This window comes from Aythya fuligula, chromosome 4 (assembly GCF_009819795.1).
Source record: "Aythya fuligula isolate bAytFul2 chromosome 4, bAytFul2.pri, whole genome shotgun sequence".
NCBI lineage: Eukaryota > Metazoa > Chordata > Aves > Anseriformes > Anatidae > Aythya > Aythya fuligula.
This window is the reverse complement of record NC_045562.1, coordinates 24,175,103-24,200,593: the sequence shown is the minus strand read 5'-3', so window position 1 is coordinate 24,200,593 and position 25,491 is coordinate 24,175,103. Positions and strand designations below refer to the sequence as shown.

General features: G+C 39.6%; 1 protein-coding gene across 2 annotated transcripts in view; it reads right to left on the bottom strand.

Moving 5' to 3' along the window:
- Positions 1 to 23,404, bottom strand: part of GLRA3 (glycine receptor alpha 3) — an 86,228-nt gene extending 62,824 nt beyond the window's left edge. The window contains exon 1 of one of the 2 annotated variants that reach the window (XM_032186703.1): positions 23,239 to 23,404. In XM_032186703.1, coding sequence (XP_032042594.1) covers positions 23,239 to 23,333 — 95 coding nt within the window. In that variant the 5' untranslated portion in view covers positions 23,334 to 23,404. Of the gene's footprint in view, positions 1 to 5,909; positions 5,965 to 23,238 lie in introns of those variants that run through there. The other variant, XM_032186704.1, reaches the window with a different exon arrangement.
- Positions 23,405 to 25,491: the final 2,087 nt, after the last annotated feature.

Sequence of the window (25,491 nt, the reverse complement as noted above, 5' to 3'; positions counted from 1 at the left end):
TTTTGTAAGAGATTTTGTTAGAAAAATTTTCATTTTGCAGAGCCAATCACTTTGCTTATTATTGTATGAACAAGAAAACAGCAAATCTAAGATTGCCTTTCATGCTAGTTTAAGCTCCAAAATTAGTAGTAGCAAAGAAAGGAAACAGTAAGTTCTCTTTGTATCTGTCATTTTATATGCAAATTTTATTTTAATAAACTGCATACTCTGTATACCCCTCCTCAGAACTTCTGGAAATTAATAACACTTTATTAGGAAAAATTTAGGAAATTAATATTTATTAGGAAATTAATAACAGTCAATAGTTATTGATACATTATCACAGAGTTAAAAAAAAATGCATGCATGTGGAATGTCATAGTTTGGAGCCTACCCTAAGATTGGTCTGTTTAACTGGGAGTAATGTAATATGAGCCTAGATGAGAAAAAAATATTGTAAAGATCTTTCGTAGAAGAGTACTACCACCACCATTTGTTCTTCAGAGAATGTACATATATTTGTACATAAAATAACATATCAAACAGTCCCTTGGCAAATGGTATTTTTTAACATTGTCTTAGAGGTTCATATTCTATTAAAACAAACATGACTGCTGAAAAAATACTGAAGGAACTATCTTAGGGCAAAATGTTCATCTTAGGGCCACATGGAAAATGTCATCTCCTATAGCCTCCTCTCCATATGTATGCAGAACTCCCACTGACATTCTAAAGTGTGTTCTGCACGTGTCAAGAGAGAAGAATATCAGCACTGTGATCAGCCATGTGGACCTGAAAAAAAGGTCTTTATTGTTGTGGAACTCTTACTCAACTGCTGGCCGACACATTATAAAAACAACACAGTCAGTAAATATACATACGAATAAATTTGTAATTAACATTGTGATACACAGTGCAACTAAAATCATTCCTTGGAAAATGTGTTTGGAGTCTAAAAAAAAAAAAAAAAAAAAGAAATTCTGATAATTGTGCTGATTTCCAGTCAAAACTCTGTTGCAAAAGGATGTGAATCTATTCTATTTAAACCAGTCATTGTCTTCTAATAATGCCAATTCATTCATCTAGAAGTGTTTAAATATGCCTTTGTTTAGAGACGGACACAGGAAATAATATAAAACCTTTACGAATTTTCTAGAGTTATGAAAAAATTATGTGGATTTTTTCTTGTTAACAATGTATGGAGTTCCAAAATGGTATAAACCCCACACAGTTATGTGTGCATGTAGTTGTCATGGTAAGGGCAGACTGGGAATGCCATTTTTTTTTTTTTTCAAAAAAAAAAAAAATAAATAAAAAATTACCAAATGTTTTGGTAAAAAACAGTACCAAAAAACATCTCCAAAAATTACATTACTTTGGACTTGGGAATTTACCATTTTTATGGCAATTTCTTTCTAGAGGGGCTACCAAAAAATCTGTCTTGAAATTAGATATTTGCATTTAATATCATAAATCTAAAATTCTTTCTTATTAAGTATGACAAATTTGGATGCTCACAGAACACGTACATAGAAACCTCTAGAGTTCTGTGGTTTACTTATGTTTTAATTCAAAATTGCAATTAAGTCTTTTAATTGTGATTTAACTAAAATTATTTAAATAAAATAAAAATTTCTCTGCTTCTAGTGAACTCTAAATCTAGTGCGGAATCTGCTCTATGTGTAAATTGATTTGCATACTTCTACTTTATAAATTTCTCATTTGTTATGCATTTCTAAATTTTTCTGAGTACTTTGTTATCTCTTCAGTAAAAATGTTATATCTTTCAGTAAAAATGCTTCTATAGTCTCCTTTAGTAGCTATCCTCATTCTTTATTTCTTCATGTAGCCAAAGAATGTATCCCCTTTCTAATCAAGGAAATACTTAACTATTCCTATTCTAGTGTAATTTGAAATTACTGTTTCATGTTCTGTTCTTGGCCTCTGACATCATTTTCACTAACAAATATTCTGAATGGATCTAGTTTATCATAGTATGGCAACTTGTAGTCATTCATATTTCTTTAAAGTTTATACATGTAGGTGTTTATAAAGCAAATAAAACATGAAACCCTAACTACACCTACTTTGCTGGATTGTATCTTTTTACAAGGCAGTGGAGAATCAAGAAACTGTGTGTATATATATAAATCATATATAGATATACCTGGATTTGTGTCTTATGCTCTTGCATAAGAAAGCTGTATTTCTATACATGAGCACACACATATATATCTATTTAAGTGATAGAATCATAGATTGTCTTGGGTTGGAAAGGACCTTAATGATCATCTAATTCCAACCTTGGAATGGGCATGATATTTCTATTCTGGAGATATATTCTCCAGAACATGAATGTAGAAAGGTCTGTTGTTACCTTTAATATTAGTCACTTTCTCTGATTGGAGATCTGTTTGTTTGTTCTTTTCCTCTTCTCTGTTTTTTTTTTTTTTTTTTTTTTTTTTTATAAATCATTCTGATGTTGCTTTTAAAGTCTACCATGGAATAGAGTACTTTGAAATTAAGGTAAATTAAGGTAACTAATGCTGAATAGGAAAAATAGTAATTGCTATGACTACAGATTTTTTCAAAGTAGCATTTACTTTTGTGTCTTATGGCAGCATCACTAATTTTTGTTAGAATTAGTCAGTTAAAAGCCTCACAGTATCTGGAATAATTTTATTGCCTGCTTCTGAAAGCAATATATTCAGCATAATTAATAAATACTGTAGAAGCAAGTTTTAGTCTAGAAATTAGCTGTAATTTTTAATTAAATATTTCTTCAAGTATTTTATGTTTTTCTCAGCCCAGTGTGCTATTGACAAAAAACTGGTTGAGCACTGCAGAATTCTGCCTTGTTCAAAGTCCCTTTAATAGAAAAACTGTATTTCAAGAATGCTGTTGGAAAGATAATACTACATCTTCAGATAATATAATACATCTATCTGAGATGCATTGTGGAACACTCTTTTAACACAGTTAAAAAGAGTCATGTAATATAGGTAATAGAGTGAAGCTTGAGTAAGGCAGTGGATTTTTAGGAAGGCCTTTGTGTCAAAATACTGGCACATCCAGAGGGAATTTACACTGACCTGTTGCATTTTATAAAAAAGAATTTTGTGCGTGTGTTTTCCAAGAGGCAGAATTATAAGAATTTAGTAAGCAAAACTTTCATCATGTGGTGCATTCAGAACTAAGCTCGTATAGACTTGCGGTTTTAGTTTACTTTGTAAACTAAACTGGGCTAAACAATTACAAAGAAAATTGATAGTTAAACTAGTGAACAAATATAAAGAAAAATATAAAATGTCAAACAATGTATTTGAAAAATAATTTGTGACCAACTGAATTAAGACCATCAAATGTTAGGGTAAGAATATTAGCTCCAGATAAGCTGCTCTACAAAACCAGGAATTAACAGAAAATTGGAACCACCAGGACTATAATTACTCCCATCTTTGGTCTATTGAGCCCCTTAAATCAGTGTTCATCTCCAATCTGAAGAGAGATGAGTTTTGCATTGTGCCTTGAAGATTGTCAAGTTGGAAATTCATAGACAGAAATAAGAAAACATCCAGTATTCTTTTCACAGGTCTGTGACAAGCACACGAGCCATATTTGGGCCAGAAACTGTTAGGTCAAGCTGTGTACATTTGGGACAAAAGTGTTACTCAGGTAGTAAAAAATATTCTCGCTCAGCCAAGACATCTCTGTATCAGCACCCATATCCAAAATACTAGACAAATGGCTACTGTAGAGAATTGTAGTAAGAATTATGTTCAGCATTGCCATCAATGATCTAGAAATAAAACAGAAAATCATTGATAGTTTAAAACTAAGAATCACACACACATGCAAAATGATGGAGTTAAATAATGATGAGTGCAAGGAAATAAAATGATTTCTTAAGTTCAGACCATTTAAGTAGAGCAGTTTAAAATAGAAAAGGAGGACATTTGCATGTATATGAATTTAGAATGTGGACAGAATGTGGACAAAGCAGTACATCTGAAGGATTCACAATTCACGTTGAACAATTCAGTACTGTCATGGTAAAGTTCTCACTGCACTACTGTGCTATCCAACAGCGTGGAAAAAATGAAAGAATGAGTAGGAACATGAAGGTCAATTATTACTTCATATGATATTAATGAGACCAGTTCTGGGACATTGCACTGGATTCAGTGTCCAAGTTTTAAGAGGATATTAAAGCGTTAGGAAAGGTACTCAACAAAGCCACTAAACCATGATCTGAGAGTTAGGGAAATTTCCTTACAGTAAGAGATGTTAGGAGTTCAATCTGTTTAGTTTATCAAAAAGAGGATTGAAAAGTAACATGACTAAAGTGTTCAGATACCTCCAAGGGACAGAAAATGTTGGACATTTAATCTAAAGAGGAAAGGCAGAATAATCAATGAGAGACAGGCAAATTCAAATGGGAATTTAGGTACACAGTTTGAATAATAAAGGCAACAGTAGATGAAGCTGTAACATACCAGTACAGTATGACTTTCTGAAAGAAGCAATTTAGCAAAATTACTGCTTTTCATATATAGGTAGGTTAGTGAAAATGAATGAAAAGGAATATATAGAAGAGCAGGCTAAATTCAGAGTTGACATTACAAGTCTCATGCAGAAAAGGCAACCTTTAGATTGCCAAAAGATACATTATGGACTTGAAGAGATTAAGGAAAGCAAGCAATGGGAATAGTTCAAAGTAGAAAATAGCGTCTTCTCAGGATCCTTCTACCCTGGCACTGGGTTGCAGGCTAGCAGGTGCTGGTACTGTAACCTGTAATCTGGGGTGTAGGTTACATGGAGTAATGCTGGCCCATTTTCTAAATTTCCTTTCACAGCTGATTTGACTTACCCAGCAGTTGTATGACACCACCTCCCTGTTCAGTTTAGAATTAAGCCCCAGAAAGGAAAATGAACTTAAGCTGCTCATAAACTACAGCCACCTTAAAAATCGGAGATTGACCACTGCTAGGAAAAAATGTGCTACTGTTCTATTTGTGATGTGCACCTGCAGAGAAAAAGGAATTTTAAGGTAGATAATATCATTGGCATGAAAGCAAATAAATATGAAGTGGCCAGGGATAAATTTAGATTGTAAATTAAAACTCTTTCAACCAATGAAACACTTCAGTTCAGAAATAGTCCAGCACTTTGAACAGAGATACAAAAGCCCTGTGTGTTTTAAGATGGAGCTTGATAAGGGTATTAGGTTGTTATGACACATATGACTGTGATTGCAGGTGATGGGATTCAGTTCTTTTCTAACTCCCCTGCTAAGGATATGTTTGCATTATTATTGATTCTTTTAAATTATCAAAATAATTGCTATTATAGAATTCATTAAAAAAAAAAAAAAAAAGCATAGCTATGCAGCAAGAACACCACCATCTACAGAATTTAAATAGGAGACCTCATCTAGCAGCTGACAATTTAGCACACAAGAGCAACATGGGTCATGAATCAGTGCTCCTGACATTTCTATTTAAAGTATTTTTTGTTAGAGGAAAGCTCACCATCTCTTCCCTTCTTCCAAAACAAAATGACTGAGAAAAACTCTTCAAAGGGTTCACAATCTCCAAAAATGTCTCCTACTTTAAAGCTTCTGAAGGAGGTATTTTTTGAAGAATCACTGTATTCCTATTCACAAGCCATCTCTTTTCTATCTTCCCCAAACTTGTGGATATTTTTGCTAAAGCACAGGTAAAGGAAAGGAATGTAAAAATGAAAATACCTTATATATATGCTTTATTTTAAGAGGTATATATTCTCTTCCCATTTATTGCTATCCATTTACTGTTATATGTCGATGACAAAGATGAATAAAACCTATTGTGTGATGTAATGATACCTTCAATTAGAAACTTAGCAGAGAAGAGTTAACGAATCCAAGTTAGAGAAGTCCTCTGACTTACCCAAGTTATTCTGAGGTTAGTCTCCAGACTCTTCCTAACTTCATGTTGAATACAATTGATATAAATTACCTTTGACTTAGATGGTACATTCAATTTCTTCCTTCCATAATTAAACTACTTCCATATTTTATCTTGAAGATCCTATCTTAACACCAAGTTACTGCCATATTTGCTTTTTTGATTTTCTTATCCAATAATAAATTATTTCTTTCATCTGAAATACAGAACATCTTAGTCATTCACTATGTTAGATTTTTTTTTCATCTTACAATACATACTACAGAGATGTTATATGATGCTCTGTGCTTTGAATGCATTATGGTGGTCCAGTAACAATTCTCTGAGACAGCAAGTGTGGCCAAACCCCTAGAGCAATCCAATCTTGTGATTGTGGTCAATTCTCTCCAGCTGATGTTTGAATATTTTTAATGCACTTTACATTAAAAAGCTCTTAAGAGAATCTCAAGGAATTAATTAAACACTCATAAAGGAAAGCAAAAACTGCATCCAGCCATTATGCACTCAGCTGCATCTCACAAACAGCAACAAAAGCATATCAGTAAATTAATCTCAGTCAGTACTGCACAGTATCTGCACCTCATCACCTGACAATCTACAATAGAAAGATCTATTCATTGAAGTAGGTAAAGAAATAAAAAGGTCAGAGTTTATAGTATGTAAAAATTGCACATTATTCCAACATGTACCTGAGAAAAAAAGGCATTTTTGACAGGAAAATACTCCTGCATGTGACAGCTTTAAACAAAAAAATACAACAAATGTTAACGAGAATGACCTCTGAAGGAATCAAGCCAATCAAAATTAAAACTGTTTCCTTGTTTGAACAAAAATAAGAAATTCTATTATTTCAGAAAGGTAAAAATGGTGTTCAATTTCAGAGAAAAAAAAAAATCAATATAAAGCTTAAACAATACTAATTTATTTGTTTTTTTTGTGGATAAAGCTGTTTCCTAAACTTTTTATAGTTTTTGCTTAGTTTTTCATTAAAATGAATTTGTTCAGTCAAGTATCATGACACAGATGTTCTACTGAGTTGTAGTGTGTTTAAACCTAAGATAGTTGTGTCAGAAGAGAAACACATTTCACTGTTTTTGATTTCAATAAACAATTTAAACTTCAGAAACTTTGCAGATGAGGCAAATATTGTGGAACAGGAGCTCAGAAGGAGGATAAATATGTTTAAAGCAAATATTTTTTTTAAATTGCAATAAAATTTTAAAGCAATCTCTTCACTCTACTGGAAATTAAAACCCCTCACAGAAAATAAATAAATAAATAAATAAATAAAAATACATAGACTTCTCTTATTGGAGGCCATTCTTCAACAATATTAATTCACAAAAAGTCAGGGCCATTTTGGAAAGCTAAGAGAAGAGTCTGAGGATTTCAGATGCATGGATCCAGTCCTAAAAGAATCCACTGTCACTGCTGTCCCCTTCTAGCTTTCTAGCTTACACAAAAAGTTTCTTCTGAGATGTGAAACAAGACTCAAAATCAGGCTCCTGCTATAAATTATCCTTTGGAAGACTCAGTCTTACTTTACATTACCTACACTGTGAACCCAAAGAAATATGGATACCTGAATTAGGTAACATTATCCTCTTCTACAGTTCAAGGTTCACACAAGGGAATCACCTTTTTCCATTTCCTCCTTATTATTCCATCACTAAAATACTTGAGCTTTATTGGTGAATGAGAGAATTTCATCCTGATGGACCAAGAAAAATGAAAAGCATGTTTCCACTGGTGAAAGTATATGAAGGAAGAGAGTGACATGTACTAAACTCAAAGATTGCAAATGAAGGAGAAAATTAAATTTGACATGAGTCAAAAAAGAGAGATTCCATTTGTATTTCCGACAAGTTCTGTTAAAACTGACAACAATGTATTGCTTGCTAATTGAATATGAAAATTCATTTATTTGTTGTAGGTTGTAGTTCATGAAATCATTAGTTCCTAATGCAATGAAAATGCAGATTTTCATATTCTGCAATGTTTTAGATTGCAGAATGTTTAGTGATTTTATTAGCTCAGATTGGAACATGGAACTCAACTCATGTGTGATGAAGAAATGACTGTCAGTTCCAATAACAGGAGCAGAAGCATTGTCTCACCAAGATTTTAAAGAGATGATTTCTTAAACAAACTCTCAGGAAAACTTTAAACATATTCTGTGACAGATTAGATTTTCCTATTGATTTTTCACACTTAGATTTTTCTAGTTGTAGTCTTATCCTCTTACTTTGAATACATTCTAAAGGTCAGCTTATTTTTTAGATATAATGTGTGGATATAAGTAAAGTTACATCAGAGATCATTGAACATATTTTCAGCCAAAGTAACAATTTTTGCATGTAGCAAAGAATTAATATCCATTTGAAAATAACATTATCCATTCTTTATTATTTCCATGGTTAGGAAGGAAAACTACATAAAAATATATGGGATTGTATTTCAATGCAACTATCAAAAATGTCTTAAAAATATTGGAAAATATTATTTTTTCTGTTTCAGTGACTGAAGTAATGTTGCATTTTAATGCATTTTATGAGCTAGGCAACAGTTACAAGCATTTTGTTATGATGTTTCTGATACCTTTACACTGTAATTATTTTCCCCCTTTGTCAATGCAGCTGAGAATTCCTCCAGCCCTTCCACCTTCCTCCAGCCCTTCCATCTTCCTCCAGCCCTGTTTATCGTGGAAGTAAATTGCTATAATGTTATAGCTTATTTGCTTTACATGCTATGGTTTTAAAAAGCTTTGGATTGCTGTAGTGTGCTTCATCCTTTCCTAACAGACAGAAAAAATAGAGATTTTTTTTTTTTTTTTTTTTTTAGTCACGAAGTGATTTTCATTCAGGTCAAAGATCTTTACAGTCTAGATGAGACTAAATTTGGGTACGTTTGTTTTTGTTTGTGACTCCACACAAATATTAAAACACAAATCTTGCTCCCCCTCTTCCTCTACCTCACCCTCTTTGGAAAACCATTTACTCTTATAGTAAAGGAAAAAAAAATGTTTTGTCAGCATTCTTCATAATCCTATGAACATGGCTTTCCAGCTTAATTAAGAAATTAAGCCGGATGGGATCCACCCAAGGGTACTGAGAGAACTGGCAGAGGAGCTGGCCAAGCCACTATCCGTCATTTATCAACAGTCCTGGCTGTCAGGGGAGGTCCCAATCGACTGGCGGCTAGCAAATGTGACGCCCATCTACAAGAAGGGCCGGAGGGCAGACCCAGGAAACTACAGGCCTGTCAGTTTGACCTCAGTGCCAGGAAAGCTCATGGAGCAGATCCTCCTGAGAGTCATCATGAAGCACTTGCAGGGGAAGCAGGCGATCAGGCCCAGTCAGCATGGCTTTATGAAAGGCAGGTCATGCCTGACGAACCTGATCTCCTTCTATGACAGAGTGACGCGCTGGGTGGATGAGGGAGAGGCTGTGGATGTGGTCTACCTTGACTTCAGCAAGGCTTTTGACACCGTCTCCCACAGCATTCTCCTCAAGAAACTGGCTGCTCTTGGCTTGGACTGGCGCACGCTTCATTGGGTTAGAAACTGGCTGGATAGCTGGGCCCAAAGAGTCGTGGTGAATGGAGCCAAGTCCAGTTGGAGGCCAGTCACTAGTGGCGTCCCCCAGGGCTCGGTGCTGGGGCCGGTCCTCTTTAATATCTTCATCGATGATCTGGACGAGGGCATCGAGTGCACCCTCAGTAAGTTCGCAGATGACACCAAGTTAGGTGCGTGTGTCGATCTGCTTGAGGGTAGGAAAGCTCTGCAGGAGGATCTGGATAGGCTGCACCGATGGGCTGAGGTCAACTGCATGAAGTTTAACAAGGCCAAGTGCCGGGTCCTGCACCTGGGGCGCAATAACCCCAAGCAGAGCTACAGGCTGGGAGAGGAATGGTTGGAAAGCTGCCAGGCAGAGAAGGACCTGGGAGTGATGGTGGATAGTCGGCTGAATATGAGCCAGCAGTGTGCTCAGGTGGCCAAGAAGGCCAACGGCATCCTGGCTTGTATCAGGAACAGTGTGACCAGCAGGGCTAGGGAGGTGATCGTCCCCCTGTACTCAGCTCTGGTGAGGCCGCACCTCAAGTACTGTGTTCAGTTTTGGGCTCCTCGATACAAGAAGGACATCGAGGTGCTTGAGCGGGTGCAGAGAAGGGCGACAAAGCTGGTGAGGGGCCTGGAGAACAAGTCCTACGAGGAGCGGCTGAGGGAGCTGGGCTTGTTCAGCCTGGAGAAGAGGAGGCTCAGGGGTGACCTTATCGCTCTTTATAGGTACCTCAAGGGAGGCTGTAGCGAGGTGGGGGTTGGCCTGTTCTCCCACGTGCCTGGTGACAGGACGAGGGGGAATGGGCTTAAGTTGAGCCAGGGGAGTTTTAGGTTAGATGTTAGGAAGAACTTCTTCACTGAAAGGGTTGTGAGGCATTGGAACAGGCTGCCCAGGGAAGTGGTGGAGTCACCATCCCTGGAAGTCTTCAAAAGACGCTTAGATGTAGAGCTTAGGGATATGGTTTAGTGGAGGGCTGTTAGCGTTAGGTTGGAGGTTGGACTCGATGACCTTGAGGTCTCTTCCAACCTAGAAAATTCTGTAATTCTGTGATTCTGTGAAATGGATTCAATAAACTACAGATTCTCTCTAATTTTCCTTTGTTGTTTAGTTTGCTTTGTTGTTTTATTGTTGCCAACTTCAGCCATGAGGCATGTGATTTTTCTTAAGACATTTTATGAATTCTGGTTCTAATCTAAATATTTGTTCCTAATTTTGCCAGAAACACCTTTTTCCTAAGTAGTCTCATATGTTATGTACATCTTATTTTCATCAGTGCTTTAAATTCAGGTCTTAATTTCTACCTGTTTCTTAATTTATTTCAACATTCATTTCTGGGAAAAAACCTCACTCAAGCATCTGCACAAGGAGCAGATGCTGACATATATCTGACTCTTCTGGAGACCCATTGTATGAGTCAATTTTCTGATTGTGTTAACTTTGAATTAAACATAGATCCTTCCAAAATGCAACTAACTGGTACTTTTTGTGTGTTTATTTGGTTGGTTGATTCTTTTTTTGAAGAGATGGAATATATCTGAATACAGAACTTGTAAGTCTCCAATCTATGGTAGTCTGAACTTGCATTACTATCTCACTAGTTTTTATATTAACTGAATAATTTTCTGAATAAAATCTTTTCAGAATTTTGGAAATTTCTGTGAGAAGGGAATGGCAAAATTCAACCAGCTGTATTAATTTACATGAGATACATGAATTAAGTAATTTTTTCCCTTTTGTTAATTCTATCCAGATCAACACTATAACAACTAAATGTAAGACTTTCTTTAAGGCAACAACAGAGTTGAGCTTCAGGGTGATGTTGAGAGTGGCAGCATTCATGCCATGTAATGACAGAACCCAGTGTTTCTAAAGGATGTGCTGAAGCATATTCCTTACTGAGTAAGTCAGAGAAAATAATGTGAAGGTTAAAAAACAGTGCTACTAACCTTTCATGTTTTCACCAAAATTTTCCTGGTCTACTACACATACAGAATCACAGAATTGTCTAGGTTGGAAGAGACCTCAAGATCATCGAGTCCAACCTCTGACATAACACTAACAAGTCCTCCACTAAACCATATCACTAAGTTCAACATCTAAATGTCTTTTAAAGTCCTCCAGGGATGGTGACTCCACCACTTCCCTGGGCAGCCCATTCCAATGCCTCACAACCCTCTCAGTAAAGAAGTTCTTCCTAATATCCAACCTAAAACACCCCTGGTGCAATTTTAGCCCGTTCCCCCTCGTCCTGTCCCCAGGCACATGGGAGAATAGACCAACCCCCACCTCTCTACAGCCTCTAATGTACTTACAAAGAGCGGTAAGGTTGCCCCTGAGCCTCCTTTTCTCCAGGCTGAACAAACCCAGCTCCCTCAGCTGCTCATCGTAGGACTTGTTCTCCAGGCCCCTCACCAGCTTCGTTGCCATTCTCTGAACTCTTTCGAGCACCTTGATGTCCTTCTTGTAGCGAGGAGCCCAAAACTGAACACAGTACTCGAGGTGCGGCCTCACCAGAGCCGAGTAGAGGGGGACAATCACTTCCCTAGACCTGCTGGTCACACTGCTTCTTATGCAAGCTAGGATGCCGTTGGCCTTCTTGGCCACCTGAGCACACTCCGGACTCATAGTCAGTCGACTATCCACCAATACTCCCAGGTCTTTCTCTGCCAGGCAGCTTTCCAACCACTCATCTCCCAGCCTGTAGCTCTGCTTGGGGTTATTGCGCCCCAGGTGCAGGACCCAGCACTTGGCCTTGTTGAACTTCATACAGTTGACCTCAGCCCATCGGTGCAGCCTATCCATATCCTCCTACAGAGCCTTCCTACCCTCAAGCAGGTCGACACATGCACCCAACTTGGTGTCGTCTGAGAACTTACTGAGGGTGCAATCAATCCCCTTATCCAGATCATCGATGAAGATATTAAAGAGGACCGGCCCCAGTACCGAGCCCTGGGGAATGCCACTAGTGACCGGCCTCCAGCTAGATTTGACTCCATTCACCATGACTCTTTGGGCCCAGCTATCCAGCCAGTTTTTAACCCAACGAAGCATATGCCAGTCCAAGCCACAAGCACACAGTTTCTTGAGGAGAATGCTGTGGGAGACGGTGTCAAAACCTTGCTGAAGTCAAGGTAGACCACATCCACAGCCTCTCCCTCACCCACCAAGCACATCACTTTGTCATAGAAGGAGATCAGGTTCATAAAGCAGGACCCGCCTTTCCTAAACCCATTCTGACTGGGCCTGATCACCTGGTTGCCCTGCAAGTGCCATGTGATGACACTTAAAATAAGCTGCTCCATGAGTTTCCCTGGCACTGAGGTCAAATTGACAGGCCTATAGTTTCCCGGGTCTGCCCTCCGGACCTTCTTGTAGATGGGCGTCACGTTTGCTAGCCTCCAGTCAACTGGGACCTCCCCTGACAGCCAGGACCGTTGATAAATGATAGTAAGCAGCTTGGCCAGCTCCTCTGCCAGTTCTCTCAGTACCCTTGGGTGGATCCCATCCGGCCCCATCGACTTGCGTACATCCAAGTGCCATAGCAGGTCGCCAAACATTTCTTCATGGATAGTGAGGGCCACATTCTGCTCCCCATCCCCTTCCACCAGTTCAGGGTAATGGGTACCCAGAGAGCAACTGGTTTTGCTGCTAAAGACTGAGGCAAAGAAGGCATTAAGCACCTCCACCTTCTCCTCATCTTTCGTATCTAAGTTCCCCCCCACATCCAGTAAAGTCTGGAGATTCTCCTTAGTCCTCCGTTTTGCATTAATGTATTTGTAAAAACATTTTTTGTTGTCTTTGACGGCAGTCGCCAGATTGAGCTCCAGATGAGCTTTGGCCTTTCTAATTTTGTCCCTGCATTTCCTCACAAGATCCTTGTTCTCCTGAGTGGCCCGCCCTCTTTTCCAAAGATTGCAAACCCTCTTTTTCCTGCTAAGCTCAAGCCACAACTCTCTGTTCGGACAGGCCAGTCTTCTTCCCCTCCGGCTCGTCTTTGGGCACGTGGGGACAGACCGCTCCTGCACCATTAAGATTTCCTTCTTGAACAGCGCCCAGCCTTCCTGGACTCCTCTGCCCTTCAGAACCGCCTCCCAAGGGACTCTACCAACCAGTGTCCTGAACAGTTCAGTCTGCCCTCCGGAAGTCCAATACCCCGGTTTTCCTGGTCCCCTTCCTGGTTTCTCCAAGAATGGGGAACTCTATCATTTCATGGTCACTCTGCCCAAGACAGTTTCCAGCCACCACATCTCCCACCAGTCCTTCTCTGTTTGTGAAGAGAAAGTCTAGAGGAGCACCTCCCCTGGTAGGCTCACTAACCAGCTGCGTCAGGAAGCGATCTTCCACGCTCTCCAGAAACCTCCTAGACTGCTTTCTCTGGGCTGTGTTGTGCTTCCAGGGTATATCTGGGAAGTTGAAGTCCCCCATGAGAACAAGCACTGACAATTTCACAACTTTTGTCAGCTGCCTGTAGAACTCATCAGTCTCCTCATCCTGGTTTGGCAGACCCCCACCAGGATGCTTGCCTTGTTGGCCTTCCTGCTGATCCTAACCCATAGGGACTCAACCTTATCATTCCCAGCCTCAAGTTCCGTGAAATTGAAACTCTCTCTGATATAGAGAACCACACCACCACCCCTTCCATGCTGCCTGTCCCTTTTGAAGAGCCTATAGCTTGACATTGCAGCACTCCAGTCATGAGAGTGGTCCCACCAATTTTCCATGAGGGCAACCAAGTCGTAGCCTGCCTGCCTCACGATGGCTTCCAGCTCCTCCTGTTTGTTACCCATGCTGCGTGCATTAGTGTAGATGCACTTCAGTTGGGTCATTGCCTTCTCTCCCAGCCTTGCCATTGTTACCTGCCCCGGCACAGCTCTAACAAGCCTTGTTTCAGCCCTGTCCCCCTTGTCACCTAGTTTAAAGCCCTCTCAATGAGCCCCACCAGCTCCTGGCCCAGGATCCATTTTCCCCTTAGAGATGGGGACCTGTCTGCGGCCATCAGGCTGGGTGCCGAGTAAAGTGCCCCATTGTCAAAAAAATAAAAATAAAAATAAAAATAAAAAAATAATAATAGTAATAAAAAAAATCTGTGCTGGCACCAGCCTCTGAGCCACATCTTTATCAGGTGGGCTTTCCGTGTCCTCTCTGTACCCCTCTCTGCCACCATAGGGATGAATGAAAACACCACCTGTGCTCCTGCTCCATCCACTAACCGTCCCAGTCCCCTAAAGTCCCATTTGATGGTCTTCAGGCTTCTCTCTTCAATGTCATTACTGCCAGCCTGGACTATTAAAAGAGGATAATAGTCAGAGGAGCAAACCAGGTTGGGAAGCTTTCTGGCAATGTCCCTGACCGTGGCCCCAGGGAGGCAGCAGACTTCCCTATGGGTAGCCTCAGGCTGACAAATAGGTCCCTCTGTTCCCCTGAGAAGGGAGTCGCCCACAACAATCACGCTTCTTTCTGTCCTGGTGGAGGCAGTCCTGAGGTGTGGAGTTGACTTCCTCGCCCTAGGCATCCTCCTGGGAAGACTTTCTACCTCTTCCTCAGCTACCTGTCACTCAAGCTCAAGGGCCTGGGAAGGTGGGGCTGGTGGGGGAGGACATTGCCTGTGATGTCGAGCAGGGACCTGTTTCCATTCCTCCTCAACTCCTAGGTCCCCTGCCTCTGCCCGACAGCAACAGGGCAGGGGGTCCACCCCCATTTGGGGTGTCTCACCCCGGGGCCTGTCCTTCAGGCCGCACAGGTAGTTGCTCCACCAGTCTTTCTCGTGCTCACACTCTCTGATATCCCTCAACCTCTCAACTTCCTCCTTGAGTTCTGCCACGAGGCGGACCAGGTCATCCAACTGCTCACACCTCACGCACACAGTCTCTTTGCCCCCCGCAGGTGGTAGCAACAGGCTCAGGCACTCCCTGTACCCAGAGACCTGAACTGCAACAGTTTTGAGCAGGCAGTTGGTCTGGGTGTGTACAGATTTCCTGGAGAGCACACTGTGCCTGGTGTACACCATTGCAGCTGAGCTAGCGGTAGACCGCCGTTAGAGGAGGTGTTCGTATGGGCGGGGGGGAGCGCTCTGCCCTTTCTGCTCGCCCTGCCTGCGCGAACTGCCGCGCTGACTGCCGCGCCTCTGCCTTCTGCCGCGCCACGCCCTGTTGCCCGTCCTGGTCGCTCGTGCTCCCTAGGGGCAGTTTATGAACGGCCGGGGAGGGGGCGCTGCTGGCTATGCCTCGTTCTCGCCTCGTTCACCCCTCTCACGAGGGTTGCCGGGTCCTGGCGGCTCCCTCGAGTGGGCTCGAGCCGGAAAAATTAGCGCTGCCTGTCCGATACCCCGCTCCGCTGCAGAACGCGTCTGCCCCGGAGCCGATACATGCATTTTCTTACACAGAAAGTGCTGTTTTAAATTCCCCTTACATACATGATTTGTCTTTGCTATACTAGTATTGTTTATGCCATGTATCCAGCACCCCCTTTATTGTCATGTCAATTTTCCTAGCTTCATTTAAACAAATTGAAATATTCTGGATAAAGATAAAATAATGACCAGATATGCTTTGGTTTTTATTATGTGCAAGACACTTCATTTCTTGAAAGAATAACCACTGTTGAAAAGGATGAAAAAGGCCATTACTTAAAATACACTTGTGTTCATGTTGATTATAGATGAGAATTCGAGTACCCTTGCATTCACCTCTGTGCAGGAACAGCAAAAATAATTGAAAACCTAGGTAAGTTTTTAAAATACATTTGCACAGTGATAGAATTTTTTGGATAAGTTTTAAAGGTAAAATTTTAACCCATATATTGAGAAACTGGGTGTAAATAGCTCCTTTAATTCCACTTCTCTGTTGTACTGTACCTTTTGTAATCATATATTACTGTCTCAAGTGGGTGCATTTTGTATTCATTTTGTGTAGTAAAAATATGTAATATCATTTTCAAAACAACAGAGAATCTGTCTTCAATGTGTAAGAGCTGAACATAAACAGAACTTCTGATCAATATGCACTTAAAAAAAAAAAGTTAAAAAAAAAGTTTGAGTTTGCGTAAAGCATTCTCTCTTCCAGGTGAAGCAATGAAATAAAACCAAAAAACATAGACTTCACCCCACTAACTGTTCCTCTCCACTCCCCACAAAAACAAACAAACAAACAAACAAAAAAGTCTTTTAAGTCTTTTTCTTTTAAGTCTTTTATGTTTTATGGGATGTAATCGAGATGGGATGTTGAAATTTACTTACTTTGATTTTAGTTCTAAAATTGCTAAATGCATCTGCCCTGATAGCACCAGGGAAAACATTGCTCAGAACCACGTCTCTTCGTGGAGGCATTATATAAATACTTAGACACAGAATTAACATATATCTTAAAATACTGCAGTTACTAATAATTTAGCTGTGCAAAGTCTGTGCTTTACTTTACATGACTACTGTTGAAGTGAACCACTGCGCACCCTGATCTTGTAAAAACTGTGCAACGGGCTAACACAGCGATGCAGCCCAAAGAGTACCCTGTTGGGCTAATACACTGAGGGTAGCACTACTCTTGGGACACTATTACAGTGTTCTATCTACCTTCCTTAAATCAGTATTCAGTGATTAGAAGGTTGTCAAAGAGCTTTCATGTTGGTTCTATGGCTTTACATGATGCCAGCGTATTCTCATGTAATACTGGTGGATTAGGATGGGATTTTTTATGGGCAGTCTTTCTAGGATCTGAAGTTATAGAGGTATTATATTATATGTTACTTGTTTTTTATATGTTGTATATAGCATATGTTATATAGAGATTTGCTTTGTATAAGTATCTATTCATATAGCTAGATAAGGAGAGCTCACAAAACAAGTGTTTTTTTGTTTGTTTGTTTGTTTGTTTTTTTCTTTCCTAAAAGGCAGTTAAAATAGTTTTGCTTCAAAGAAGCATGGTAAGTCACAAATGATTTCATAATTTTTATTTTTGCCCTCAAAACCTTTTAAAAAACAACAACCTACTATCGCCGGCAAGTTTCCACTTTGTGACATTTGTTTTTACTCATCTAGTAGGACACCCTTAGCCAGCAGATATGTTGCTAACAAAACTGGAAGTTCATTGAAGTGGACCAAGTATTTCTCTTGAATAATGTTGGAGCAACTTATGAAAGAGCTGACTGGAAGAGTGACAACAAAATATATCCTTTTATTCTTTTATAACCACGTGCTATTTTTGTACTTTTTTCCTTTCTTCTTTCTACTATCACTATTTAGCATTTATATTGACACAGCACCTGAAGACATCAGTTAGGAAGGATCCTAATGCTTCTGAAGCCACAAAGAGTAATAGGATATATTCACTGCTGGGGAAAAAAAAAAAAAAAAAAGTACAGTCTCAAATATTTTTGCCTTCTTTTCTCTTCATGTTATTGAAGACTCTTCTTCCTAATGTTCTTCTCATTTTCATGCTTTGGTACTGCATTCTTGTTACACAGTTTCTGTCTGTGTCTTTTCATGTTTCTTGAGATGATCCCTTTTTGCTGTTAGCTGATACTTGTCCTCAAGAAGGTGCCTTTTACTCAATCTGTTCACAATACCTATATATCAGTGACAGTAAAAAGACTTTAGTTTCTGTCTGTTTTTACTGATTCTTCCAATAAACATCATAAAGATCTGTAGGAAAAGCAGATGCAAAAAGAAGATGCAATACCACACAGAAGGGTTCTTCGTTGCTCGTTACTTGAGAAAAGCTGATTTACTGGAATCATTCCCTATAGGTATTATTACATAACAGTCAGTAAGGTAATTTGAAGCTTGTATTCTAAATCTGTTAAAATAAGAAGCTCTAATCTTATAAAAAATTTCATTTTATCTAATTGTCACACTAGGATAGCTGGACAAGACTAATTTGATGGAGGAGCTATTACAGTTTTCATCACAGAGAAGCACAACAGTCATCTCAAAATATTTCTGTCTTTCAGTTGTTGTTAGCATCATTTGGCTAGCAATGAACTAGGAGAGGCTGAAAAGTAAGAAAATGTCACTAGTACAATAAGAATTGAAAGACTCGTTCTTAATTGAAACTGCTTTGTTATTCAATTTTATTTTCTTATAGCTTATTGTATTATAACTCAAAGCTCTGTGCATTATTTCTTTCTCAATGTTATTAACATGGTAGTCATTTAGGAAAATAATTGTTTTCTTATAGAAATAAAGAATAGATAGTAAAACTGCTGATCAAATTCATACTAGTAATAAAACTCATATTTGGTTCAAAGAGATTTCAGTGTTTTCACTGGTATATTTGAAATATGAGAGAATTTGATTTCTGTAGTCTTGCTCCCCCTCAAAAAAGCCCCTTTTTTTTTTTTGTCCTATTTTTTGGAAAGTACAGTGCCTGGTTATGGGTACATCTTTCAAGGGAACCCCAGTGTTCTCTTCCTGACATTTTATAAGGGCCCTGAGCACATTTCCTTGATCCCAGGGGCCTGGCTGGGCTCAGTGCCAGCTCTAATAGTGCAGCAGCCCAGTTTTGAAGCAGAGCTGTTTGACAAAAGCTGTGCAAAATCTCAGCAGGGGTTCACCCCCTTCTCTCAGAAGCTGTTTATTTCTCTCCTCCTTCTCCTTCTCCTTCTCCTTCTCCTTCTCCTTCTCCTTCTCCTTCTCCTTCTCCTTCTCCTTCTCCTTCTCCTTCTCCTTCTCCTTCTCCTTCTCCTTCTCCTTCTCCTTCTCCTTCTCCTTCTTGTCCTTCCCCTTCGTCTTTCCCCCCTTCTTTTCCTTTTCCTTTTCCTTTTCCTTTTCCTTTCTCTCACACCCATTTTTTTTTTTTTTTTTTTTTTTCCCTTTCCTTTTTTCCCCATCTGGAATGCTGGAGAGTAGCTGTTGTCTCTGCCTGAGCTACAGTGCAGGTGCATCTGCACCCAGCCTTGTACCTTCCTAATTCTGGTCCTTAACCTGATCTAGTGACCTGACTTTCTGCCTTGACCTCAAACCTACCACATTATTATGGACTTGGCTCAGCAATCTGAACTTTTTTTTGGACAGGATTTACTCTCTTCTAGTTCTAGGTTGTGTGGGACTGCAAGCCTTGTTAGTAGAATTCTACTCCTGCCTGCCTTCTAGTGAGTCTGAATTCCCAGATCACTTTCCCTTTCTCTGTCTGCTCCCTGACACACATCAGGTCTTTCTCATTAGGATCTGGAGTCTGTTTACTGATTCATCCCACAGAAACTTTTCAAATTGATTCAGGGCTGCTAAGGAAAATATTGTGCCTCAGTGCCCTTGGCTTGAATTACTACATTTTTGTTCACCCACTATTTTATTGACATCCTGTTTTTATCAAAGACTTTTATTTCTTGAATAGTATTGTAGATATAATCCTTGACATCTTAATAAGCCGCTGAAGTCTCATCAGAACACCTGGAAAACTTTATTTTCAAATATGTTTGTTATGACAACACAAATTTAATGATTTTTAGCTGTTGTTTCTTTCTCTTTCATTACTTGTATCGGAGGAACTGATGCTGGCTTAACAGAAATTGACTTTTGGATCTTAAAGCTACTAATCTGAAATCGATTTGTAATGCAATGCAAAAATAATTTCAAAATCAGTTAACTGTGTTGTGAGTGCAGACATACCCCAGAGTTAGAGAATGGAGATTTCTTATTTTTTTTTTTTTTGTCCCCACAAGAATATGGCATCTAAGTACAATTAGCTGTCTGCTTTCTTCCAATATAAGGCCAATGGGGCAACGAACAGAACAAGGAAAGAGGCAATAATTTAATCATAGGATGATTCTTGGTCTTTGTTAACATTGTTACCTAAAAATATCCTAAAGAGACAATCTATTCTGCATTTCCATAGTGCTATGGACCTTTCCTATGTGCTTTCCCCAAACATAGGTCTATATAACAAAATGCATACACTATTCTCTTTAAGTAGAAAACAAATTCTCTGGCAAATCCCTGACAAAGTAATTCTAAGAGAGCTGTATTGGTTCCCATGCAAGTTTGAGAGCTGTCATAAAATTGTTTGACTCACAGATATGATCTTTATCATAAATGATTCACAAATACTATCCTTCTGTAAATCTACAAACATGATCTTGCTTTTGGCATGACCTCTTGGAATCCAAGCAAATAGAGAGGAATTTACGTTACCAGCATATTACTTTAAAGAAAACTCAGAGGAATATTCTGTCTTTGAGATAATGATGACATCAAACTCTAGCTTGGAAATGTTTTTTTTTCTTTCTTTTTTTTTTTTTTTTCTTGTTTGGTAGTGAATTAGTTATTTTTCAGGCTCACTCCCCCCCCCCCCCAGGTTTTTACCCCACTTCTTAACATAGCACTCATTAATATAGTCAGTGGCAGTCATTAATATATAATATATATTATAGTGTGTATATATATACACTATATATAAATGTCGTATATTTATACAGTAGTATATTGTATAGTATATATATGTAGCATATATATATATTATAGTCGCAGTCATTAATATATAATATTTTTTAATTTGAGGTCTGATGACCAGTTCTCAATACAACAAGTTCTCCCAGTTCTCAAATACAACACTGAAAACATAACGGACTACTATGTCCTTAAATGCTTGTTTTTCCTGTGCAAAATATATTATTGTATTATCAATAAATATTTTATTAATCTAAGACAATATTATGAAATATTATTAGTGATGTTTTCTCTTCAATGTCTTTCAGAAATCAAATTAATGACTAGATCTTACAATGGCCAGTATACATTTTGTTTCAGTCATTTCAATTTGAAAAACCTTTAAATATGGGATGGAAATTAATTATTTAAAAAAAAAAAAAAAAAAAAAAAAAAAGGAAAATCAATTGCAGTTTTCTCTTGTGAAGCATGTAAAACCTTGCTCACTAAATAGAATGCCCTTAATTTTGTAACCTATATTGATAAGAAACCTTTTTGTTTTCATTTGACCTATACTGAAAATAAAACTAAACAACTATAGTTGTTTATGCTCACAGGCATAGTATTTAGACAATCACTTTAGTCAGCCTCATGGCTGTTGGACAAGAAAGTTTTTCCTCTAAGGTTTTATCAGTCTTCTTACACAGCTTTGAGTGCTTGTTAATGAAGGGGAGGGAAGTTTCAATGTTGCACAGTATTAGAGAAGATATATTGTTTTGTTTTGATTTTTTCTACAGTGTTTAAACAAGTTAAAAACTTAAGACCAGGTTGTTTCCAGAAATTGCTGGCATGTTCGTCTTTTCACTGAGGATATTAAATAGGTGCTAAGGCTGGGAGCTTGTGTCTTACAGGGAGTGGAATCAGTGTCCTACTGTTCCCTGTCCCCTTTACTCTGATGTAAATCACAAGGCTTAAGTTGGAAGAGAACTGGAAATAATGGCTCCAAGAAGCTTGGGAATCCTGCAGCTTTTAATGCTTAATGATTTTCTTTTTTTTTTTTTGTACACTTTTTCCATTTCAAAGCAAGCTGTCTTGGGCATGGAAGATACTCCTATGGGTCTCAATGAACTCACTCAGCTTTCTTGGGTTGTCCTTCAGACCACCAGCAGTCTCTATATTGTGATATATTCCAAGCAGCTTTCTGAGGTCTTTCTCAGACACTATATGCAAGATAGTTCTACAGCTTTGCACAGAGTAACCATGGTCATTTTGAGAAAATGATAACTGAAGAGCAGCAGGTTATCATAGTACAACAGGTTTTATCAACATTGAACAAAATTTGAATTTATGCAAAATAAGATGCTTGTATACATTTTGAAACAAATGTTAGTCCAGAATTATCTGAGGTGAAATACCTGTATACCTTCTAAAACTTTAACACTTTTTTTCCCTTGAAAAAAAAAAAAAAAAAAAAAGAAAAGAAAAGAAAAGAGAAGAGAAGAGAAGAGAAGAGAAGAGAAGAGAAGAGAAGAGAAGAGAAGAGAAGAAAAGAAAAGAAAAGAGAAGAAAAGAAAAGAAAAGAAAAGAAAAGAAAAGAAAAGAAAAGAAAAGAAAAGAAAAGAAAAGAAAAGAAAAGAAAAGAAAAGAAAAGAAAAGAAAAGAAAAGAAAAGAAAAGAAAAGAAAAGAAAAGAAAAGAAAGCTTTTATTATTAACCGAACAATTAAGGATTTTTAGGATTAAAGATTAATCATTCAATAGTAGGATGGGATGGATGGGATTTAAATAATATACCAAAGAGAAATATATGCTATAAGTACATTAAAATAAAGCTATAATATCACATTATTGCTCATCTTGCATACACTACACAAGGGTTTGGTCATCTACACTTAACATAAAATATTTGGTGGAATTGGAGAATTTAAACTGTCATGTACATGCATTTACTCTTTCCACACGAAGTTGATTAATCTCATACCATGTGACCTAGATTCTTAAAATCTCTATCTTTTGGCACAATTACAATAAAAACATATTAGAAACTGTTTACATTACACATGTAGATACAAAACAGATCATTAATCTAACTTCAAAAAGAAATAAAAGATTTGCTTTGAACCTGTGAGCACCCGTAAGGTGCACAGGTGATAACATTCCCAGATCAAAAAGCAGGTGAGCAGGTATCATCTAGCCCTCCATTCCCCGGACGCGACCCCAGATTCAAGGCGATGCAGTGTTACGAAGTCATTCGCGAGGCGCGGACCGCACGCGTGTGGTGTCTGTGCCCAGAGCCCTGCTGCCGAGGGACGGCAGCGACCGCGGCGGCTCATTCCCCGCGCGAGGAGAACGGACGGCGGGCAGGCACGGCGCCCTGCCCTCGGAAAACCACCTCACCTGAGCAGAACCGCGGCTTCCCACAGGTAAAACCCAGAGACGACCGCGCGGAGGTACCGCGCCCGGATCATGCTGCCGGAGGAGGCGCTCGGCATCGGCTCAGCACCCTGGAGAGCTCCGGCGGCTCCGCGCCCGCCGCCCGCCTACCGCCCGCCGGGCCCCGCCGCCCCTCATGGCAGCCGGGCGGGACGGAGCCTAATCCCCGCCGCGGCGGCGGGCGGCGGCCGGAGCCCACCTCCCCACCCGCCTGCCCCCGGCTCCTGCCAGCAGCCGGCACCCCGCCGCCGGCCGCATCCCGGGCGCGGGGGGCGCCACGGATCCTGCGGCGGCGGCGGCGGTGGTGGTGCCGGCGGCGGGGGGGCGGGTGCGGAGGGCAGGGCGGGGGGCGGCCCTCGCCCCCTCTCTGCAGAGCGACGCAGCTCCCCGCAGCGGGAGCAGGGGGGGATGGCGGCGGGCAGGGGGCTGCCCCCGCTGGGGCAGATGGCCCCGCCGCGGGAGAGAGAGCCAGGGGGAACCCAAAGAGGTGGAGGGCTCTGGAGGTTCGGGGCTGGGTGGTGGCGTGCGTCTTCTGAGGAAAGGGAGGGGACGAAGGATCTCTGTTTCAGTCTCTTTTTGCAAGTACGGTGCCGATGGACGCGGGAAGAGTATCCTGTTCTATTCTACTTGTTACGTTAGAAAAGGGAGATGATCTAGTAACATAAAACAGACCAACAGGCACACCCAAACCGAGAAAGTCTGAACATCCCACTGGAGAGGAGAGTGGAAGGGATCTGGGAGGGAATGGGGGAAAGAACGTTGCAAGAGGGGGACAGGAAAGTTAATCCTAGGGAAAAAGGGGGAGGACCATAGCATGAGTAAGTTTACAAATACAGGTGGAAAGTGAAGTGGTTACAGTTATTGTTAGAGAAACCAAAAAGAAAAGTTCACTGAAGTAAGGAGGTGCTTGCGTTAGAAAAGGGTAAGGATTTATGAGCTGGTATTGAGAACTTCTGTGTGAGAAAATCTGTCCAGAAAAGAAGATGAAAGATGTGTGAAGAAGAGTTATATCTGAACTGGGACAGATGAGGAAAATATGCCTGAGACTGTGGAATGGGAACACTCTCTCTGAGCCTGAAAGACAATGTTTTTTAATGAGGAGCCTTTGAACAGCATGTCTGGGAGAATCAATGGAAGGAGAAATCTCGGAACAGTTTAGGGATGGCTCTCTGCATGTGTGAAATGTATCTGCCTGGGCATATCCTCCTCTCTGTTTGCCTAAGTATAATATACTGGCTTGCTTTTTCCTGTAGTCACTGATTGGTATTAGACAGCAGCTGATGTCCTGCAGCCCCACTACTTGCACAGATTCATAGGTGACCATATTACTATCTCAGGCCAGAGTCTTATTTAAACTATTAAAAACCACAGGAAGCTCAGGGGCTGAAGAAAGAGGGAGAATGTGGGGAAAAACAAACAAACAAAAGCTAAAGTTCATCAAGAAGAAGAAGCGGAATAAAATAAACTGAAATTTGACAGAAGTACAAGCTAGAAGTACAATAAACTCATTTCAGAAGATAGAAAGACAGGGTGAAGTGTAGAAAAAAAAATTTAACACAGAATATATATCTAAAAAGAAGGTCACCTTGTAGACGAGATGAAATAAAGCATAAGAAACAGGTGGTTGAGGTTTTTTTCTTTATTTCTAAGAAGACTGTGTGCTAGAAATAGGGAATTGCAAGCTCCACCTCCTGGAATATTGCCTTTTTTTTTTTTTTTTTTTTTTCCCCCTTCAAAAAAATCCCACCTGTAGCTTTTGTCTGTGTTCTTTGTCTGTCTTAATTTATATTTTCTATTTTCCCTATATCATTATTTTTCAAGTCTCTTCTTCAAGGTTGTTCCAGCAGGCATCCATCACTAAATAACTCTTACCTCCTTTTAGATCCGGTTTCGCTTTCTTTGTTGATACCTACCAAACGTATGGCTAAAGAATATTCTAGAACATCACTAATCTATTTCCTCTGTTCCCTGAGTTTTGTTTTGTTTTGTTTTGTTTTTAGGTAACGATTCCATACTCTTTGCATTCAGTACTCTTAAGTTTCTCTGCCCATTTTGCAAAAAAAAAAAAATTATCTTTTTCTTCTTGTTCTTACCCTTACCTGGGATGACAACAATAAGCATGAAAAGAACCTGTTCGCACCCTTAACTGAAAACACAGTAGGGAACAAACCTAAGAATGCCTCTATTTGCTCAAGGACAGTCTGTCAAAGCAAGTGC